The sequence below is a fragment of the Microtus ochrogaster genome, chromosome 5 (assembly GCF_000317375.1).
Source record: "Microtus ochrogaster isolate Prairie Vole_2 chromosome 5, MicOch1.0, whole genome shotgun sequence".
Classification (NCBI taxonomy): Eukaryota; Metazoa; Chordata; class Mammalia; order Rodentia; family Cricetidae; genus Microtus; species Microtus ochrogaster.
The window spans coordinates 47,682,080-47,700,931 of NC_022012.1; the positions used below are offsets into that span (position 1 = coordinate 47,682,080).

General features: G+C 44.9%; 1 protein-coding gene across 1 annotated transcript in view; it reads left to right on the forward strand.

The window, feature by feature from the left end:
* Kdelc2 (KDEL motif containing 2) overlaps positions 1-13,185 on the forward strand; it is a 16,760-nt gene extending 3,575 nt beyond the window's left edge. The window contains exons 3-8 of the mRNA XM_005347351.3: positions 2,420-2,706; positions 3,317-3,533; positions 5,223-5,419; positions 7,043-7,237; positions 9,159-9,263; positions 10,355-13,185. Coding sequence (XP_005347408.1) covers positions 2,420-2,706; positions 3,317-3,533; positions 5,223-5,419; positions 7,043-7,237; positions 9,159-9,263; positions 10,355-10,480 — 1,127 coding nt within the window. The 3' untranslated portion in view covers positions 10,481-13,185. The remainder of the gene's footprint in view (positions 1-2,419; positions 2,707-3,316; positions 3,534-5,222; positions 5,420-7,042; positions 7,238-9,158; positions 9,264-10,354) is intronic.
* The last annotated feature ends 5,667 nt before the right edge of the window (positions 13,186-18,852 follow it).

Here is an 18,852-nt window from a genome sequence, read left to right on the forward strand (position 1 = left end):
AAGTTTTCTTCCATAATTTTGTTAAAAATATTTTCTGGGCCTTTGAGCTGTGACTCTTCTCCTTCTTCTATTCCTATTATTCTTAGGTTTGGTCTTTTTATTACATCCCATATTTCCTGAATGTTTTGTGTTGAGAATTTGTTGGCTTTGCTGTTTTCTTTGATCAGCGCGTTTATTTTCTCTATGGTGTCCTCAGAATCTGAGATTCTTTCTTCTATCTCTTGTGTTCTATTGATTATGCTTGTTTCTGTAGACTCTGCTCGTTGACCTAGATTTTCCATATCCAGCTGGTCCTCAGTTTGTGTTTTCTTCCTTGCTTCCATTTTAGTTTTTGTACCGGCGAGAATAAATGCAGGCAAATATTAAAGAATATATACAAATTTAATGATTAAATAAAACTTACAGAACCAAAGTTCCCGCGTAGCACAGGAGGTAGGAAGGCGCGCTGGATTTATCAGTCAACCATCGCCGGAGGCAAAACCCGCCCCTTGAAGGGGCTGGCTTAACCCTACAAGTTTTCAATTCTTGAACTGTTTCCATTACCTGTTTGATCATTTTTTTTCTTGGTTTCCCAGGGTATCATGTACGTATTTGCTCATTTCTTCAAACTTTTTGTTATACTTCTCATCCATTTCTATAAGGGCGTTTTTTACATGTTGGTTAAGAGACTCTATTGCTTTCATAAAGTCAATTTTTTCCACTTCTTCTGTGTTCAAGTGTTGAAGTCCTTCTGTTGTAAGATCATTGGGTTCTGGTGTTTTCATGTTGTTTTTCAGATTATTGGGTGAATTTTTGCCTTGGCGCCGCCCATCTCCTCCTATCGATGCTATCTAAAAATCGGTCTTTTAAAACCGGATCAGGTTTCTCTGCTGGCCAGGGGCTTCTCTTACAGAATGGCCTCGCTCTGTTTCCTGGCTCCTGCCGGGGGCCAAGATCCCTCTCACCCCTCAGAAGGGTCTTCAGGAACAGGAACAGGCTCCCCGTTTGCCAGGGACCTCGCCAACCAAAGGCCTACCTCTTTGATTTAATAGTAGTGGGGCAATCTGCTCCCGGTGTTGCGCGCTGGTCCCTTCCGCTGTGCCGATCCCCGCCCGTCCTGGCTGCCTGCGGCCTGCGTCGTCTGCCCATAATTTAATTCTTTTGAGTTAAGTTTTCACAGTTTGTTAGTAGATGAGATTGAGCCACATTTAATCTTGGGCTAATTATTCTCAAGGACTGAGATATGCTTTTCCCAAGTCCCAAGAACGAAGAGGCTTTGTACCCTGGCTGGTACAGGCACTTTCCTCAGCCCTGTGGAGTGGTATACACTGCCCTCCAGTGTTCTGGATGGTTCTTTCCTGTACTGGGTGACTTCATCACAGATGCCCTGATCATAGGCTGGGATGTCTTCTCACTCACAAAGGCCTGCATGTTTCCATGTTCCATTCTTACCCTTCACCTACTCTGCCTTCCCAGGCCCTGTTGCCCTGTTCTCCCGTACTCTTGCTTTCCTCAGCTCAGTGAGACTGCCCAGCTCTAGCCACGCCCCCTTCCCTTTTCCTCTGCCTTAAGCAGAGCTCCTGCGACCGGGAGGCTTGCTTTGCTGGTGTCCATCCCACAGACTCACTGTCCTTCACTGCCTCCTGTCCAGAGTCTGGAAACTGTGAGTGCCTAAGTTATGACAGGTTTGGTTCACCACTTCCAAGTGAAGAATAAGTCAGTGCCTCCTATTGGTGTTTCTGAAGTAGAAATTTTCAAAACAAAACCAAATATCAGGCTTAATGATATAATTCCAGCACTAGGGAGGTAGAATCAGGAGGATCAGGAGTTAAGGTTAACTGGGCTACATGAGACTATTTCCAAAGATCATAAATAAATCCTCAAGAAAATTTAATTTTTTTCATTAAAATAAATATGGGTATGTCCTGAAATTATATGTTAGATTTGTACACATTGTTTTCTAGATGCGTCTTCAGGAAAGCCCTCTGCGTTCAGCTGCCCCCCAGCATCATAGTGAGAGGTTCTTTCAGTGACTCTGTCTTTCTCTGAGACGTGCCGACCGAGACCGCAGTAGAGGCTTTGAGGGAGAGGCCCTCCAGTTTCTCAAAAACTCACTGCTTCTACATTCAAATGTCCAAAAACCAGGAAGCCCTCCTTCTGTGTTCTAAAATGAAGTGGTTGTATACTAATTACTGACAGCTCACTAGACGCGAATGTGTCACCCAAGTGACTGGGTGGGAGGAAGCATGTACTGTCCAGTCTGTCTGAAGTGCCTCGACACGGGGCAGACGTGGGACTCCGACATAAATACTGCTCCACTCCCTTGTCTAAGATAGTTTTGCCTCTGTTGGTAGTTTTCAGATTTGCCAAGTTCTTATCCAGTGTTCACTTCTCGTTGTTAACTTGGGGGTGACATTGTGTGTGTGTGTCACCTCCTCAGGACCCGTGTATCACGAGTACTGTGACTGCCCAGAAGAGGATCCTCAGGCCTGGCAGGAAACCCTGTCTTGTCCAGACACGGAACCACAGATTGAGCAAGATTTTACTGCTTTCCCCAGTATCAATCTCCAGCAGATGCTGAAGGAAATCCCCAAAAGATTTGGGGACGAGCGGGGTGCTGTTGTTCATTACACAATTGTCAATAACCACATCCACCGGAGATCCTTGGGGAAGTACACAGACTTCAAAATGTTCTCTGATGAAATTTTGCTGTCTCTGGCAAGAAAGGTATGAAACCGAATGAACCAGATCTCAAAAATAGTATCATTTAATTTCTTTTTGTTGCAGCGGTTACATATTTAGATTGAGTGGCTTTTAGGACCCAGAACTGTGTCACGGAATATGCGTGTGTCTTTGTAGATGACTCTTTCCTGTAAGGTATAAACCAAAGTGGGCTTGGTGCCTTTTGCCTGTAATCCGGCATTTAGGCTCACAAGAGTTCAGCCAAAGCTAGAGAAAGAGCAAGACTCTGAATGCCAGGACAGAAAACAGGTCCTATTCCATAGCCTAAAGGTTCCGGTAAGCCTAGGTGACATTCGTGGGGGTGTAGAGATTTGGATAGCTATGTAGGTTCGAGTTGAGGGAGGTGAAGTCAGAATGCCCAAGAAGGAAACTGAGGCAGCATTCCAAGCAAGAAGACCTCCGTGGAGGATCAATAGTGGACATGGAAACGGTGGAGGATAATAAAACAAACAAACAAACAAACAAAAACCAAGGTAGATGGCTCTTGAAAAACTCCAAAGATTGATCCCTGTCCCCTACACATATACATGCATAGCCAAGAGACTGGGGTATTTGGTGCCTCCCAACACTGATGTTTGAGCCTTTGTTTTTGTAGGTCACCCTCCCAGATCTAGAATTTTATATTAACCTTGGAGATTGGCCCTTGGAGCATCGGAAAGTCAATGACACTCCTGGCCCTATACCTATCATTTCCTGGTGTGGCTCCTTGGATTCAAGAGACATTATCCTTCCAACATACGATGTCACCCATTCCATACTTGAAGCAATGAGGGGTGTCACAAATGATCTCCTCTCTGTTCAGGGAAACACAGGTAAGCTAAGGTTATTTCTCATGGGGAAAACCTTAAAGATAAAAAAGGTGGAGAGAATCAGAAAGAATAGATGTGTATGCTTAATCACTCTTGCTTTCTACCCAAGAAGAATACATGTCTAGCGTGTGCAAGGGCCCAAGCTCCATTCCCAGCACAGCAAAGTAGGGAAAAGCTCCCTATGGCCAAAAGAGAATGTTTGGGATTCCAATTTGAAAATTAAAAACACATCCTTTAGGGAACTAACACCCAGGCCTGTATTCACGGAGGCTCCCTGGAGTTCAGTCGTGTGTAGACATCTTTTCAAGTCGCATTGGTTATACTTACATGAAATTTTAAATCAAAACATTAAAGATATGTTTATTGGTAAACCTGTCACTAATTCTGACTCCAGTGATTCTTATTACTGGATGAAATGACAGCAGCCTGAAAACCTAAGACGGCCGTGGTCATGGTGTCATTGGGCATCATGATCCCATCCTTGGGTACTCTGTAAGGAATTCACTTCATCTTTCTGTACTTCCTGAGTCTTCAGAATTGGAATCCTTCCTCTCTTTATGATTTCTTCCATTTGCGACACAATGGAAGCCTCTTTTTGGAAACTCATTGGGCTGCGAAAAATTTGGCTTTGTCCTTTCCAGCCTCTGTTTCTTTTTATTGTTATTTGGAGGCAAGATCAGAGATTTGTGCAAAGTACCTAAAGATATCATGAAGAGAAAAGATAAATAAGAATAAGATGAAAACCATATGAAGTAAACGTTGGCCTACTTTCAATTTGATAGTGGTGACTTTCTGGGTACTCAGAGAAGCTTAAGCCCCTTCGATTCTTCTCCCTTATGATGTCCCCGGGGCACTGATGGGCATTTAGCCAACACCTTACTTTAGAATAGTAAGATCAGCCAGGGATGAAGAGCAAGAGCCTGTCTCAGACTCCCCATATACCTGTGTGAATGCAGTGAATTGTATAATTACACTTAACGGCATCCAAGAAAAATATATTTTCTCTATTCAAATTTATGAGTAGCTGAACTGGAGAGATGGTCAAGTGGTTAAGAGCACTCACTGCTCTTCCAGAGGGCGCAGGTTCAATTCCCGGCACCCACCTGGTGCACAACAATCTGTCACTTCAGTCTCAGGAGATCTGGCGCCCTCCCCTGGCTTCTGTGGGTACTTCATGCACACAGTGCACAGGCATACATGGAATACATATACACATAAAACAAAACTAAAGGGAGAAATATGAACTAAGAACTCTGTTGAGTGGCTTAGTTATGCAGTTTTCTGCTGATCTCAAGCGCAAAAGCCTAACCCCTGTGTGATTGTGAAACATGGAAGTGAAAGGAGCTTGTGGCCTTGGCAGTAGGACAAGTCACAGAACCGTTTGCTCTGAGTTTGCCTGATACCGTGAGGGCTATTTCCCAATGTGGAACACAGTGAATAGCAGTGCCCATAAGAACTGTGGTTGATAGGAAAATGGGAGGGGCTGGAACAGACAGACAGACAGACAGCCCCTGAAAGCACCTCTGGCAAACTGAGACTCAGTCCCAGATGTTTTGGGAACAGCGTCTGTGTTACAAAATGGGTTTGTGACAAGTACCAACATTTTAAATGGAAATGGTGGATTAAAGGTCATTGTGCTGTCTTATGATTTCAGATTCTTAATCATAATTTTTTATGGCCTCAAACTTCTAGGGCCTTCCTGGATCAATAAAACAGAGAAAGCTTTCTTCCGAGGTAGAGATAGCCGGGAGGAGAGGCTGCAGTTGGTACAGCTGTCCAAAGAAAATCCACAGCTGCTAGATGCAGGAATTACAGGATATTTCTTTTTCCAAGAGAAAGAAAAAGAGCTTGGAAAAGCCAAGTTGATGGGTTTCTTTGATTTCTTTAAGGTATGCGTCTTCCTATGACTATGAAGTGATAAACTGTGTCCAAAGTCCACAAAACTGGTGGTTCAAGCGGTCGCTTCAGTGTCTAGCTTACTTCACTTTCGCTCTCTCCAGTCTGACCGAGGAGTCACTGAACTCTCACAGTTTTGTCTGTTAATTTTGTTAACCGAATAACCTAGAACTATATTTAATGTTTAATGTAAGAGCTAGCATGAAGTTTTACGTATTTATTATGGCTTTTCCCTTTGATTTAATGATCTGCAAAGATGTTTCTTTTATGTGAAGTGATCTCAAGTATCTTTGGTAAATAAAAAGAGCGTTCATTTTTATACATGCAAAATAGGAGGTGGAGCTGGAGGGAGGTGGAGCTGGAGGGAGGTGGAGCTGGAGTGCGGGTCCTGCCTGTGGCCCCTCATCTCTTAGTGGCTCTGGTGATCTGTGATGCCTGCTATGTTCCTTTACTTTCTTTTTATATTGGTTTTGGCATGCATGTGTGTTTGTATATGAATGTGTGTGTGCGTGTGTGTGGTGTATGCATGTACATATATGTGTGTGCCCCTTTCTCTGTCATGAAACCCACACCTAACTGGCTAGGAAACACGTGGTACTGATTATTTAATAAATTTGTTTTTTTAAAGAGATTACTAAGAGTTTAGAGTGTACCCCTGTGCAGAGGACTTCTGTTACATGAGAGAGGCATAGGTCTGATCTCCAGCACTGAAAAGGAAAGGGAGGGGAATGGGAGGGGGGAAGGGAGGAGTCAGTGTAGTCAGAAATGGACCAGCTTCATCTGGGCGGTTTCGTGGTGAAAAGAGCAGTGAATTTGTGTTCAGAATGAAGGTTTATAGCTTTCTCTGTATTCCAGTTTTCTCACTTGTAAAGACAAAACAAAAAACCTTGCCTCATAGTATAATTAAATAGGATTTTTCATTCCTTTGATATATGCTTTTGAAATGGAAATTAGAACTTAATCCAATATGTGTCAGTGGAGTAACTAGTTTTTATAACACTTAATTTCTCTCTTCCTCCCTCCCCCCCCCCTGTGTGCGTGTGTGTGTGTGTGTGTGTGTGGGTGGGTGTGTGTGTGTGTGTGTGTGTGTGAATGACAACTTACCAGAGTTAGTTTTCTTCCTCTACCAGGTGGGTCCTGGGTATTGAACTTGGGTCATGGTTTGGCAACAAATTTCTTTTCTCACTGAGCCATCTTTCCTACAGTTCACAGGCTGGAAAGATGTAAACTCTGTTTTACACAAACTCTAGTTTATGTTTTGTGGGTTTAGTATAAGGAATAAATGCAATTTTATATATACATGAAAATTGATAATATCACTTTTCAGAATGTTAAGATGTAGAACTTTGACAATAGTTTGACCCCTGCTTTGATTACAGGAGTCTAGACTCTCCGCTTCACAGATGTAATTGACACAGACACTTGTTCCTGTATCCTAGAAGGTCCTGCTAGGGACGCGTTAGAGGCTGTTTGTCATTTTTATACAAGGAGAAAATGAAAGCAGTTTGCAGTGCAGGTGTGGGAACGTGGAAGACGATCCCTCATGTTTGATTTAATACTGTGAGAAGCGGGAGTGGAGCCATGGCTTGCTGAGGTTCTTTCTTTTCGTCTTCTAGTACAAGTACCAGGTGAATGTGGACGGCACGGTGGCTGCTTACAGGTTTCCCTACCTCATGCTGGGGGACAGCCTGGTTCTGAAGCAGGAGTCGCCGTATTATGAGCATTTTTATGTGGCGCTAAGGCCCTGGAAACACTACATTCCCGTGAGAAGAAACCTCAGTGATCTGCTAGAGAAAGTGAGGTGGGCCAAGGTATGCTTCATGCCATTTTCCTTCTTAGGGCAGTATCAAAGTTATCGATATGAAGGACCTGTGTTCCATTATGACCATGTATCATACTGAAATAAAAATCAAAGGAAGTATAATTTTCTTTAAAAAAAAAATGTGTTCCCTTTAAGTAGCTAAAGAATAGACATGGGGCTGGAGAGGTGGCTGAGTGTTAAGAGCCCTTGCTGTCCTCCCAGAGGACCTTGGTTTCTAGCACCCTCGTTGGGCAGCTCACGAGGTCCTGTAACTCCAGCTCAGGGGATCAGAGGGCTTCTCCTGGCTTCCATAGTCACTGCACTCATGCGCACAAACCCACATGCAGATACACACATGTGCACATGTCAAAGAGAAAGAAAGGCCATCAGAATCATTTTGTATGCCTCTGTCAACATTGTTGAGACTTGGATTTGAAGTCCAGTGTTGTTGTGATGTGGATTTTTCTAAATGATTCACCGTTTGCATTTATATATGCAAAAGAAGAATTGCAAAATGAAAATTGCAGATTGAAAAGGCCAGAATTGAAGGCTTTATATTTTAAGAGAACATCCCAGGTAAATCTGGTAGTCTTCTTTTCCTTACATACGAAAAAAAACCCACAAGCCCTTACCCAACACAAACTGCAAAGCATACCAAGAGCAAGGTCCCCATAAAAAACCCACAAGCCCTTACCCAACACAAACTACAAAGCAGACCAAGAGCAAGGTCCCCATAAAACAAGGATTTCTTTTTTTTTTTTAAGGAATAAATTTTAAAATAAAATTTAAGGAATAAATTTTATAATAAATTTTAAAATAAATTTGAGGGAATAAATATTAAAAACTACTGTGGTTTATTATGAAACTATAAAGATTTATCCTCCTACAATAATATTTTTCCATTTTTTAAGTTTTGAGAAATAATATTTTGGTTATGGAAATAATGGATCAGAATCATCATTCTGGCTTTCCCTAAGATCCATGATCGCCAGCAAATAGCTTTTCCTATCAACAGCATGCAGAAAGTCAGGCGTTTCCTGTGGCTGTAATCAGGAGCATTGATTACTCCTGGCACTATAGCCCGTGAGTACTAGTGGGTGGATAACTTTTATCACAACGGCATTTTAGTCTTGTGTGGCCATCGCTTTGTAACAGAACACTATCTCTGCATATTTGAATGAAGCTTTATGAAAAACACATTTCTATTATTTTTAATTTTACACACGTTTCAGTGTAGAGGTCTGTACACTTGAGTGAAGATGCCCTGAAAGGCCTCAGGCCCCGGATCCCCAGGAGCTGGAGTTGAGAACCACCAAGATGGGTGCTGGGAACAGAACTTGGGTCCTCTATAAGAGCAGTACGCACATTTAACTGCCCAGCCAGCTCCCCAAGTGCTGAAGCTTTTTTTTAAATTTTTTTTAAAGATTTATTTATTATGTATACAACATTCTGCCTCGACGTATGCCCGCACACCAGAGGAGGGCGCCAGATCTCAGTACAGATGGTTGTGAGCCACCATGTGGTTGCTGGGAATTGAACTCAGGACCTCTGGAAGAGCAGCCAGTGCTCTTAACCTCTGAGCCATCTCTCCAGCCCGCTGAAGCTTTTAAAAGACATTTTAACATGAAAATCGATTCATTCTGCCCTTAGGCAGAGGGCCCCGCTGGGGAGGCAGATGATGGACCCCAGGTCTTCTCCCTAGGTGCTAGGAAAGCACCAGAATAGGCTCAGGAGAGGCCAGTGAGGCCGGTAGAGTCAGGTCCACACACCTACGATCCTTCCCCTTTAACAGATATTAGTAAACGATCCCATGGCCTCCTTTGCCTTAGCCCATTGCAGTCCACTTCCACCGTGCTGTTGACATTCGCCTCGCCTGTCTCTCTCAGCGTTCTCTGTGGGCTGCAGCAGCAATTTTTGTTCTTTCCTTTTAGGAAAACGATGACGAAGCAAAGAAGATTGCGAAAGAAGGGCAGTTAACTGCTAGGGACCTGCTCCAGCCGCCCCGACTTTTCTGTTACTATTACCGAGTGCTGCAGGTCAGTTCAGGGTCCAACCTGGTGAGTCGGGGACACTTTGTACCATGCTTCCTGAGGGGATCAGCGGCAGCTTGTGGAAAGCATTTGAATTCAGCTAAGACTCCAGCCTGAGGGAGGAAAGAACCAGTGCTGACTCTCTCTGTAGCCTCCACCCTTTCAATCTCTGTTCTTGGAGCGCAGGGAAGTAGATTAATTAGAGGCTCCTCCCCTCTTGTTAGGGTGCGCCCCCTGGTGGTTGATTTTTAGAGACCGTCCTTGTCTGTGGGTGGAATAAAGGCAAGTTATGTCCCCTGAGCCACTCCCCACCACCACCACGTCTGTCTTGTCATCCTTAGATTGGTTCCATCCTGTGTACTAATCTAGTTTTAACATTTTAATTTTAATTGCATTTTACTTATTTTGTGAGCTCGGGGAGGTGGAGGAGGAGTGGAGCACCTGTGGAGGGCAGAGGGCAGAGGACTCCCGTAGGAGTCCGCTCTCTCCTTCCACCACGTAGGTCCCAGGGATTGAACTAGGGTTTTAAGCCAGGAGGCAGGCATCTTTACCCAGTAAGACATCTTACCAGCCCTAGCTTTAATTTTAATGGTAGGGGCTTTCTACCCCTAACATGTTCATTAAGTTCCCATAGTTATATTGTTATTTTGTTGGCATTAGCCCAATACTCGGAATACATACCAGAGCTGACCCAGAATGAACACAGGGAAAGACTCGGTGCATAGGGATATTTCTGACCAGGGTGAAAGAACTTTGCACGGGCCTCTTGGCGTGGTTATAACTCCAGCCCTCTGGGATGGATGGACGCTGTCTGGAGATGCTGCTCATCTCGAGTTGCTGTCATGAAAATCCAACAAGACAGTCATTCATTAGAAGGGAGGATGCATGCTGGCGCCACTGTTTCAGTTAGAGGCATTTGGCTTGGCATCTCTTTTCTAATTTACACAGAAGTGTAGATTAGGGTTCCCTGCCAGACTATGAGATGTTTCACCAGCCTTTGGTTTGGGTCTGAAACTTTGCGATTGAAGGTGGAGATGTGTGGGAGGTGGGACTAGAATGAAGCATCAACTAGACCTTCCATGGCTTCCATATTTCAGAAATATGCTGAGCGCCAGACCAGCAAGCCCACGATACGTGACGGGATGGAGCTTGTTCCCCAGCCGGAGGATGCCACTTCCTTTTGCCGGTGCCACAGGAAGACGCCTGGGAGGGAAGAGCTTTAAGGAGGCCCCGGCTTCACACTCTTTGTGTGCTGGCTGCATCCTTAAGACTTGTGAAAGATGCCAAGCCGTGAGGAAAGAGCGGAGCCAGGCCTGGTGGGTCAGGCTCACACTTCTAATCCCAGCACTCCGGAGGCGGAAGCAAGAGGATTTCTTACTGCAAAGCCTGCCTGCGATATATGGTGATTTCCTGGCCGGCCCAGACTTCCCAGTTGAATCTTATCAAAAAGCCAAAACAACCGGGAAGTGGTGGTGCACACCTTTAGTCCCAGCACTTGGAAAACAGAGGCAGGCAGATCTCCGTGAGTTCAAGGCCAACCTGGTCTACAGAGTGAGTTCCAGAATAGCCAGAATTACACAGAGAAACCCTGTCTCAAAAACAAAACAAAACAAACAAACAAAAAGCCAAAGCAAAAAGAAACACAGAGAGACGCTAAGCATGTAGTCCCACACCGTGAGGCTGAGGCAGGAAGATCATGAGTTCCAGTATTACCAAATGCCTCTGGATCTTCATTTTATTTGGGGTGAAACTGCTCATTTGAGCATCACAATAGATAAAAGAACTTATAAATCACCTGGGAATCTGTGGATGTCACATTTACTGGTTTGTTTCTATCTTTTCTTCACTTATTTTACAGTTATGAAGGGAAAAGCATTGGAGGAAGGTTTTATTTTCTCCGCCCTGTGTAGTTTCTCCTTTTGCAAGCTGTTCTGATGCTCTGTGATTCCGGCCTCCTGTTGGAAGAGCTGATGAAGCTAACTGAGGAACAAGCTAAGTAAGGAACAAGTCTCCTTGCTGTTAAGGGTAGCATAGAGACGGTGGAGGAACACGCTGCGTCGTTTAAATCTTTTCAACTAAGTTTTTGCCAGGGCCTAGGACAGAATTAAGGGGAAATGGTACCTTACACTGGTGAATCAGTCTGTTTGGGTTGCACACCTGTTAAAGACAGCATAGCTGTTAATGTAGACGGTGGCATTCTGTGGGTATCTTGATCATTTATGTACTAGGAATATAAGAAATAACAGCTGTCAACGTGAGATCTTTAATTCCCTTTGTCCTTCCAAAAGAGTCCTCGATAGCTGCTACACCAGCCTCAGGGGGCCTCAGCATCCTGGGATTCACTAATATGCCCAGGACAGAGGCAGGTACTGGTTCCTGGATCTACAGATGGACGGAAAGAGCCTCCTCTTTCAATGGGTTGAACCGTTAAGATAAAAACTTTGGCACTTGCCTCTGCCTTTTAGGACAGGGTCGAGAGCTAGGTCTCATACCCTTAAATTCCTGTCTAACTCCTCAGAGCACCATCAATCCAAGACACAGTTCATGACAGAGTGCGCTCCAAAACCAGAGCTCCCCGAACCGGGGAACTCATGTGGTCATGTCTGTTCTCCCGAGGGCCGAAAGGAACACTGGAATTTGTGTTTTTAAGTAGACCATAGAAATGATCAGCAAGCCTATCGCCGATTTAAAGCCGACCTGTGTAGTATGAACTAAAGGACAAGCTGGCCTGAGGCCACACCTGGTCCATCTGAGTTTGCCTTCCGTTGTTTATATAGAGTAGAGCCTTATGGGAATGGGTTTTGGAAAGAAAGGCTGCCTTCCTCTTTGCTACCTCTGTAACCCCAGGTCCAGGAAGCAAATGGCAGTTTGTCGTAGGTTAACCTTTTAGGTTGATGTCGTATGATGAACAATCCTAACAGTTAAAAGGAGTTGAGACAAACTGGGCAGTTTCTATGGACTCCTCGGGGCCCCTGCGGTCCTCACTTTGGAGCATTGAGTCTCTGACGTGAACCTGCAGGGGACATTTCACATCTAAACTGTAGCGCTAAAGTCTATCACGAAATTTAGGTAATCCCCCATCTCCCCAGCTTGACCACAGCCTTTGAAATGAATTTTAAATGGCTTTTTTGTTTACTAGATTGAATAGATCTTAGTGAAAGAAACTGGCTTATTAAGCCCTGATTCTTTCCTTCCCAGCTCATCTGTTACCCATATGTCCAGAGCCACTTTCAATCCTGAAATTCTTATTAAAATATAGTTCCGTGGGGCTGGAAAGATGGCTCAGCAGTTAAGAGCACTGACTTTCTTCCAGAAGACCCAGGTTCAATTCCCAGCACCCACAGGGTGACTCATGACTGATTGTAACTCCAGTTCCAAGGGATCTGATACCTTCATGCCAATGCACATAAAATAAATAAGTTAAATGAATTTTTAAAAAGATATAGTTGTGTTCGTTTGAATAAACTGTCACCAATGCTTGTGGCTTCCAACACTCCACGTGGCCGTCACCCATCAATAGTGAATGCATTGCCTAGAGAGATCCTAATGCATTGAGAACTGCGTATACCATCGGTGAGAACAAAGCAGTTTTAACTGCGCTGCATGGAGAGTTCCCACGACGAGTTCCGGAAAGACCAAAGGTACAGGACATAGTATGTGAAAACATTTTGCCAAAGACGAAAAGAAAATGGTTGAGTTTGAAGGACAAACTGCCAGTGTTGAGGAAAGTTGTGGAGAGAAGGGATTTTTTTTTTTTGCTTTATACCTTTTTATAATATTTAAATTGCTTTTTAACCATGGATATAAATCAAGTTGTAAAACAAAAATGTCAACATGGTAAAAGAATAAGTCCACAGAGGATATAAGAAAGAAAAGAAAATGTTATTAATGTTTTCCACGATGCCATATTAAAAACCTATGTCTAGAACTTTGTCATGTGGTTTTATTATATACTCTTTTTAAATAAAGCAAATTTTCTTAATTAAAAATTAGAAACCACGTGCTTTGTTTTAAGAAAGGTTATCACCACCTTCTCCCTGGTGTGTCTATGACAGTTAGTCTAACCTGAATTTCTAAAGATTTTATTTATTGATCTTCTGTGAAGTTTTGCTTGCCTATACATTAGTACCCCACATGCGTGCCTGGTGCCCAGAGAGCCCAGAAGAGAGTTGGATTCCCTCCGGACTGGAGTTACAGATGCTTATGACTGCCACGTGGGTGCTGGCAACTGAACCTGGGTCCTCTACAGGAGCAGCCAGTGCTCCTGACCCCCGAGCCATTTAGATGAGTCTAACCTATGTCCTCATGAATAACTGAACTAAAACTGCTGTTGTGGTCATTCTGCCTGAATTCTATTCTGCAGAAATAGGAAAAAAATAGGTTTCATGCCACTATATTTTAAATACTAATCTTTAAAGTTAATATACAAAGTAGTGGGTCTCATTGTGCTATTCTCATACATATATGTCATTATACTCAGTGCTAATCCTCCTGCTCCTTCTGCTTCCTCCCTTGTGCTTTCCTGATGTTAGTAAAGAAAACAAGAAAATGAACCCACAGATTCACCAACACGCTAATCTGAGGGAGATATTTTCCCAGTTGAGGTTCCCTTTCCCAGATGACCCTAGCTTGCTGACAAAGAGCTAAGCAGCATAGTTCTGCAAAGGCTCAAGTGTTTGAACACTGGGTCCCGGTTTGTGGTGTTGTCTATGGAGGTTATGGAACCTTCAGGCTACTGGATCTAAACCTTCCTAATTCTGTGACCCTTTAATACAGACGTCACTAGACGACATCAATTATGTTGTGACCTCCCAATCATAAGCATTATTTTTGTTGCTACTTCATAACTTACTTTGCTACTTTTCAAATTGTGATGTAAACATCCACGTGCAGGATGATCTTAGGCAACAGCTGTGAAAGGGTCACGCCAGCCCCCAAAGGGGTCAAACCCACAGTTTGAGAACCACTGCTTTAGGAACGACAGCCTCGATAGAGGAAGACCATTGCTGGGAGGGGATTTGAGGGATTATATAGCCTGCTCTACTTCCTGCTCTGGCTGCACTTCCTGGGCAGAGTTAAACATTGCTATCAGGCAGCCTCATGCTCCTGCGGCCGTACCACCCCTTTCTTTCCTCAATGGCCTCTGGAACCATAAGCCAGAAATAACTCCTTTTTCCTCAAGTTGCTTGTTCTGCCATCTTGCCACAGCAACAGCAAAGTAACTGACACACGTGGTTTCCAAAGATTCACTGTTGTGCCCAGATTACGACCCCCAGAGAGAGACCACCAGAGAGGCCCAGACTGTAATAAACAAGGTTTAATCAGCATAATACAAACATGTTTGGAACTCATCTCCATCCCCATTACTACAAGGTAGAGAGGAGTTGTATCTCCTCTGTGGGGTAGGTTTTTAAAGGCATAATAACCACAAAGAGAATCTTTGAAGATGCTTTGGCACGGGTACAAGGACTTTTGCTCCCTCCCATTCTGCTAAGTCAGCCTTTTCCTTGTTCTTAGAGCAAGGCCACTGTTCTTGAGTTAGGCCATCTTTATCAGCCTGTACCAGGTGGCTGGCTGGGCTGAGCTAAGTGACCTTGTGCTCGGGAGATTCCGGGAGAATCTCCCGGGTGGGAGAGGGGAAGGCCACTATCTTCCTGGGAAAACATTCTGCTAGGAAATTTCCTCCTGCCCCTTTGAGAATAAGGGGTAAGGGTCCCACATTCACCTTCATTGTAAACGATTGGGAGGAAAGGAGAGAAAATGAGCTCCCTCGAGAAACATGGAAGCAGTGTCCATGTCTCTAGGAGTAATGAGAGCCCCCGGCCACTACTGGCATTACTGCCTACAGACAGGTGACCCTGGGATGGAAGCTAAAAAAAGAAAAAAAAAAAAAACTTTCCATGGACAATTGTTTGTCCACTGTGCCAGGACTTTAGCATTTGGGGGAAATTCATTAAGGAGTTCACTGAACTAGTTTGGAGTGCCATGGAGCCTCACAAGAGGAGAAATGTTATAAATATTCTGTTTTTACTGGCACTGTGGAATTTCTGTTACTAAAGGGAGCCCATGGATTTGGACGCCTGCCCTTAGCCCAGGGAGCCAGAGGAGCCCAGAGACTGGTGGTACTTAGCACCTGAGCTTGCTGCAAAACTCCCTGCATCCAATTAGCAGGCAAATGAGCCGTAACAACCGACTGGCTAACTAGGCTGTAGGTAATTTATTTTTGAGGCCCCATGTCTGTTTCTTATAAATGCCGATGGGCAGAGGCTGACTGAAGTTCTCAGAACACCCTTCAGCAAAGGTCAATTACAGACTCCTAAATAGTTTTGTTGGGGTTTTTGCTTGGATTGAGTAAACCCTGCTGACTTTACTGTTCTAGGAAGTTTAAGTGATTTTGGTCTAGTCGTGAGGGTCCGAGGAGGTACACTGGCCCTTAGGGACCTTATGTAAGTTCTCCACCAGGTCCACAGAACCCACTGTTTCCTAACCGAGTCTGGACATTGTGAGAAAGTTCAGATTCTAGTTTCTTTGTGTTCTGAGTATCTGAGTTTGGCTGTTTGCTTTAGTGGGAGAGCTGTTGGGGGTAGGGTCCAAGGCTTTCTAGACTAAATGTCCTACAACTGAGGTATTGTAATCCCAGACTTTGATGAGATTTGTTTTTAAAAATCTAATGTGAATGGCCTAGGGGAAGTCCCAGCCGCAGCCCCCCAACTCCCTGCCTAAAAACACCCAAGACTGCGGGGTGGGGAGGGCTCGTGGGGTTTCACTGACTGATGTCCCCCCATAAAACCCTTCTGGGTGTCTCCACCCAGGCCGCCAAACTCTTGAAGATCCAAGATCTGGGCTGCCCGAGCCATCCAGGCCATCTCTCTCATGAAGCCAACCACAGCAAAGGCGGCAGCAGCAGGTGCAGCGCCCCAAATCAGTTAGCTGGTGGCAGACAAGCTTACTTCCACCACTCTTGCTTCTGGCGCAAGCATCACCACACCAACCCCCCTGGGCAGTTAGGATGCACCGCACGGTGAATTTTACTCCTTCCTTCCTTCCTTCCTTCCTCCCTTTCTTCCTTCCTTCCTTCCTTCCTTCCTCCCTTTCTTCCTTCCTTCCTTCCTTCCTCCCTTTCTTCCTTCCTTCCTTCCTTCCTCCCTTTCTTCCTTCCTTCCTTCCTTCCTTTCTTCCTTCCTTCCTTCCTTCCTTCCTTTCTTCCTCCCTCCCTCCCTCCTTCCCTCCCTTCCTTCCTTCCTTCCTTCCTTCCTCCCTTTCTTCCTTCTTCTTTTTTTTTCGAGACCGGGTTTCTCCTTGTAATGGTCCTAGCTGTCCTAGAACTTGCTCTGTAGACCAGGCTGTCTTCGAGCTCACAGAGATCCTCCTGCCTCTGCCTCCCAGGTGCTGGGATTAAAACCGTGCAGCTTCACCGCCAGCACTTGTTAAGAGCAAAGGCAGCTACGTTGAAGGATTTGGTCATAAACTTCACAAGGAGATGGACTTGGGCTCCAAGACAGCCCGAGATCCCTCTAACAGCCATTCCTTCCCCACACGGGGGTAGAGCTGGCCAGTGGGAGGGACATTGATCTGGGCTGTCGGAGTGGGGGTGGGGAGCTGAGTGGGAAGGGATGAGGCTCCCTCTAACAGGTTTCAGACTTAGGGCTCTGCTCCAGGATGCCTTAGTTTTCCCACAGGCGGTGGGGGTTGGGAAAATCAGAATTGAAATTTTCACCATGCTGCTTCCTTCAGCCCATTTCACCTCGCCCACGGGTCCCGGGGGGGGGGGGGAAAACCTAGGTTCCCTATTTAGAGGTGCCTTTTCTCCCACCTGCTCTCTTCAGGCTCCCAAGCTCCCTCACTGCCACCTGGGCCGCCCCTACCCGTCCCCCATCTACTTCTGCCCTTAATCTGGTCCTGAGCCAGACTGGAAGAAGAGGAAGAGTGCACATGTTGAGTCTCATCGATGCCACCCGGGGGTGGGGGGTGGGAGGCGAGGCAAGACAGCCGACACCCCTGGGGTCTGGAGGCCCCGCCCACCACAGAGCTAACAGCCCGGCAGGCTGAACCTCAGCTGACAGGGTTGGCAGTAGCTGTGTTTGCCTCCTGTCCATTGTTGTGCTGTTTGGAACAAGGCTTGTGTGGATGAGCTCATCTTGAGAGGACTGACTACAGTTGAGTCTTTCTGGAAGCTCTCAAAGTCAACAGGGCCATAGAGTAATCCAGCACCATTCCGCTGGTTTTCAAGCACCGTCAACACAAACCATGTATTCTGGAGTGGAGTTTGCAGAATTTCCCTCCATCCTTGGGGGGCTCTGTTTACCAAGCAAACCAAGCAGAGAGGCTAAGAAACAGCAAGCTGCAAAAGAGGCTCTCCAAGAATAGAGTTCGGGATCAGAGATGTCCAGAGCCTTCGCTTCCGGTTCTCCAGCGGACCTTCCGAGCCATCTTCTTTTAGAGAAGAGCAGCTTCTTTAAAAGTGCCCGCAGTGGGAGTCTATTCAGCACCAGGAACTGTAAAACGGAAGCATTTCTTGTTTTCTTTGGTCTTTTTTTTTTAATAAATATTTATTTATTATGTATACAATATTCTGTCTGTGTGTACATCTGTAAGTTAGAAGAGGGCACCAGACCTCATTACAGATGGTTGTGAGCCACCATGTGGTTGCTGGGAATTGAACTCAGGACCTTTGGAAGAGCAGGCAATGCTCTTAAACCACTGAGCCATTTCTCCAGCCCCCTCTTCGGTCTTTTTTTAAAGAGCAGTTGGCAAGGACACACCTGCCAATATCTCACACAGTTCTTCAGTTAACAAAATTAAACTGTCCCACAAAAAAAGAAATTGGTGTCATTGGCCTCTTAAGATGGGATTAGAGAAATTCTAATCAGGCCTGACATGGGCCTTGACCTTGATTTGAAATTTGTAGCTCAATTTTATTTAATATAAAAATTTGAACTGTTTGTACTAGATTAAAAGGTACGAGTATTAAATTTTGCTCATGTCTGTGTGTTAATACATGGCAACAGCTATGTGTTAATACTGTGTATCAATAACAGCTATTTATTAATAACATAATGATTTTTGAAGGACTCTGAAGCTTGCTTTGTCACTAAATTCTCTACAGGGTTTTTTCTTCCCTCTGTACAAATGTGTTTAGTATATAAAAAAGTATTTTCCTAGAAGCATCTTCCTCACAAAGTATCTTCCATGCGAGAGCATTGAAGGAACATAGAAGAGCTGGGCGGGCCGAAAGACGCCTCTCCGTCCTTACACTCTGACACTGAGGTAATGTCCAGGTGTGGGATATTCGGCATTCAAGCAAATAAAGCATGCGTTAAATATGCAGTAAGATTTCCGCTTCTGGGAAGTCCTCTATTTTTACAGAAAACCCGAATCATGCTAAGGAGCTTAAATTTGGAAACATGAGACTGTGGCCTCACGTCACATACAGGCGGTCCCTCGGAGTTCCTTTCTAAGTCCTTCGCCTCTACGTCACGGAGAATGGAAGAGAGAGAGAACTTCCATCAGAACGAACCAGAACAGATTGGGGGTGGAGCCTAAGAAGGTTGCTTTGGAAGGAGCTATTAAGTCATTTCCCACTGCGTCGTTACCA